Source organism: Microtus ochrogaster, chromosome 24, assembly GCF_000317375.1.
Source record: "Microtus ochrogaster isolate Prairie Vole_2 chromosome 24, MicOch1.0, whole genome shotgun sequence".
NCBI lineage: Eukaryota > Metazoa > Chordata > Mammalia > Rodentia > Cricetidae > Microtus > Microtus ochrogaster.
The window spans coordinates 32513630-32517096 of NC_022024.1; the positions used below are offsets into that span (position 1 = coordinate 32513630).

Consider the following 3467-nt stretch of genomic DNA (forward strand, 5'->3'; position numbering starts at 1 on the left):
TGCTGGGATTAAAGGCGTGCGCCACCACCGCCCGGCTAGCTGTTCTTTTAAAAGAAGAAACAGTTACACATTTAATGATCAACAGGCGCCACAAGTCTGAAATGACAAGCTAAGGTTACTGTTATTTGTGGTGACAGTTCATAGAAGGCTAATTGAAACTCTGAACATTCTGCCTTTAGAGTCTGATGTGATTATGGTATAGTGAGCTCCAATCGATATCAAGATATGATAAACATTAAGTGCGAATGTGTCTTCAATGTGCTTCTTTTCTTTGCAGTTTCTTACGTTTGCCGAAAGACTGGGGAATGTGAACATTGATATCATTCACCGGATTGATAGAACCGCAAGCTATGATGAGGTAAGAGGATATGGTATTAGCAACCCTCAAACTGCTTTAGTAATGCAAATAAATTGTTTTTCAAGACATTTTTAATGGATACACAGCGATTTATACCTGTGTTGTCTAGTAAAGAAAGCACACATAGCAAATACATTTTTAATTCGCTTTAAAGTCCTCGATAGCTATTAGTGTACTGGAGAAGTGCCATACTAGATGGGACATTTCCATCCTGGCTGCAAGTTCAGTTGGGTGATGCGGGCTTAAACAGCTGGCTTGACTTGATTTGGAAACTCATCTTTTGTTATGTACTCTGCAGGTGGGACTAATTTTTGTTTCCAGCTCTGATTTCAAAGTGATTTTAATGAAATCTGCTTCTTGGGGTCTAATTTCTTCCTCTTTGAAGGAAAGATGCTAGACTACACGTTTTCCTGTCCTAACCACATTCCTGACTGGTGTTCTTCTAAGAAGCGTTTTCCCCCTTTTTTGGCACACCAAATCCTTAAGCTTCTGCTAGCCCTTTAAGGCTTGTTGACGCAGACGCCTTTAACTCGGGGCTTCTGCCTCAGCTCGTCGTCTTCTGTTACTGATCAGCTTCTGTCCTGAGTCTTTGCATGCACTGGCTCCCTACCACTTTCGAGTGTTAAATGGTATCATCTAGATCAGCATGAAGTGCTCTGAGAACTCACCATGAAGGGAGTGCTCTCTTGAAGAGTATCAGAAAGGATGTCAAAAGGGATCTGTAGAAGATGATACCGAATTGAGTTTTGCCGTTTGGGCGGGTTTTAGTGTGGCAGGAGGACAAGAATGGCTCTTCCAAACTGAGGAAAAGTCAACACAAAGCAGCAGACGCTCGGAAATATGCGTCATATTTAAGATATTACAAAACTGTCAGCCTTACAGATGTGCTCAGGGTGCAAGCATGTGCGGTGACTGGGAGGGGAGAGGGGGTAGCTGGAGAGATGGGAAAGATCACAGTTTCATGTGCCAAGCAAGTTTGAATATCATCCTGGAGCTGTAGAATGCTATTCCAAAATCATGAGCTGGGGAGTAAGTGACTTGATCAGGTGTGAGATCCGATAAGAAATGATTGTGACAGTGGCAACCAAAACAGAAGGAAAGTTCCAGGGATATTAAGTAGAGTGGATAGGGATTGTGACCTACTAGATGGGAGGAGAGGGAAGGAACAGGGTTAAGGTTTTTGGTTACAATAACAGGATGGTTGAAGATACCACTCAACAGTATAGATTTGTGAAGAGTTGTGTGTGGTGACACATTCTTGTGATTCCAGGGGAGGCTGAGGCTGTCCTAGCCAGCCTGGACTATACAACAAGACCTTGCTATTCACATGGGTGCATGTGTGCCTGCTCTCTTTCTCTCTCTCTCTCTCTCTCTTTCGGTATGATAAGCATTAAATGCTAATGCAAGAGAACACAATTCTTAGAGGAAGGTAACTTGTTGGATGTGATGTATAGTATAATGTGTAAATTATAGTGTCCATAGGATGTTTGGAAGAAAGGGACAGCACTGGAAAGCACTGAATCCTAACTACTAGATCACCAGGGGAAACATTAAAAGACATTTGACCAGCAGGGTGTGTTATCTTGTCTTTCCTCCCAGCACTTGAGAAGCAGAGGCAGGTGGATCTCTGTGAGTTGGAGGCCAGCCTGGTTTACATATCTTGTTTCAGACCAGTGAAGCTATACAGTAAGACCCTGTCTCAAGAATATGTGTGGATCTAGAGCATAGATGAATGCAGAGACAGGAGATTGAATGGTCCAAAATGGCCTCAGTTATGTATATAGCAGTTGGGTCTTGTTGATCTCCATTCTTATTGTCTCATTTCTATTGCTATGATAAAGACCACGACCAAATGCAACTTGGGGAGGAAAGGGTTTATTTCAGCTTATTATTTGTAGTTCATCAAGTTGGGAGCTCAGGCCAGGAACTCAAGGCAGGAACCCGGAGACACAAACTGAACCGAGAGCATGGAGGAGTGCAGCTTACTATCTTGTTCTCCACGACTTGCTCAGTTTACTTTTACAGTGCAGCACCAGGGTGTAGTGGTCTGGGCCCTCTCGCTTCCATCATCAAACAAGAAAACGTTCCACGGGCTTTTTTCCAAGGCCAGCCTCGTGGGAACATTTTCTCAGTTAAGGTTCCTTTCTCCAAAATGACTCTAGCTTATGCCAAGTTGACATAGAATTAACCAGGACACTCTTGGTATCTTTCTTTCTCCAATATAGCTGGATCGGTCTTCTTTCTGTCTAAGGTAGTGTAGCAGGAAGGGCAGCCCTCCTGCAGCCTCGCCGTTTCCATCAACTGTCTGCTCTTGGTAGATAGAAGGGGTTAGTAAACTCTGTCTACACCCATCTTGCTTTATCCAGCAACTCAGACAGTGATTTTTAAATCAGACATTGAAATATAATACAATCTAAAGGTAAACTAATTTGATACTTGCTGAAGAATAACAGAAGTTTGGTCAGTTGTCTTGGAGTTGCTTCACTAATCGTGACCTCTCCTGCAGGAGGTGGAAACCTACTTCTTCGAGGCGCTGCTGAAGTGGAGAGAGCTGAACCTCACAGAGCACTTCGGTATTTTTGTTTCGTTTGTATTTTATCCTCCCATAATTTGCACTTTTTATGTTCCCAACAACTAGTGATGGAGAAACTGAACGTAATCCTTTTTGCTTTCATTCTTTTTTCTTCTTCTGTTAATCCAGGGAAGTTTTACAAAGAAGTCATTGACAAATGCCAGTCTTTTAACCAGCTGGTCTATCATCAGCACGAAATAGTGCAGAGCCTGAAGACTCACCTGCAGATCAGGAACAGTTTTGCCTACCAACCTCTCTTGGAGTAAGTCACATCTTAGATGAAGGCTCGATGGTGTTTATCTGAGTCTTAAGGAAGGCCATGGTTCATTCCTGGCCTAAGTAGTGTTTATAATGTAGTAACAAGACGATCTGCCTTCCCTGCTAGTTCACCATATCAGGAAGAGACGTGCTGCCGTAAGGCAGGGTGACACTCGCCCTGTACTGTTGTGATAGGGCACATGTGACTCCTGAAGAGCTGTGCGCTTTTTTGACCCTGGGGATGGGTGCCCTGAGTTCTGCAGTAACTATTTCTGGTTT

General features: G+C 43.3%; 1 protein-coding gene across 1 annotated transcript in view; it reads left to right on the forward strand.

Annotated features, from left to right (window-relative positions):
* The window catches only part of Utp20 (UTP20, small subunit processome component), an 80010-nt gene that overhangs the window by 1268 nt on the left and 75275 nt on the right, over positions 1-3467 (forward strand). The window contains exons 2-4 of the mRNA XM_005358277.2: positions 278-358; positions 2865-2931; positions 3060-3192. Of these exons, the coding sequence (XP_005358334.1) occupies positions 278-358; positions 2865-2931; positions 3060-3192 (281 nt within the window). The remainder of the gene's footprint in view (positions 1-277; positions 359-2864; positions 2932-3059; positions 3193-3467) is intronic.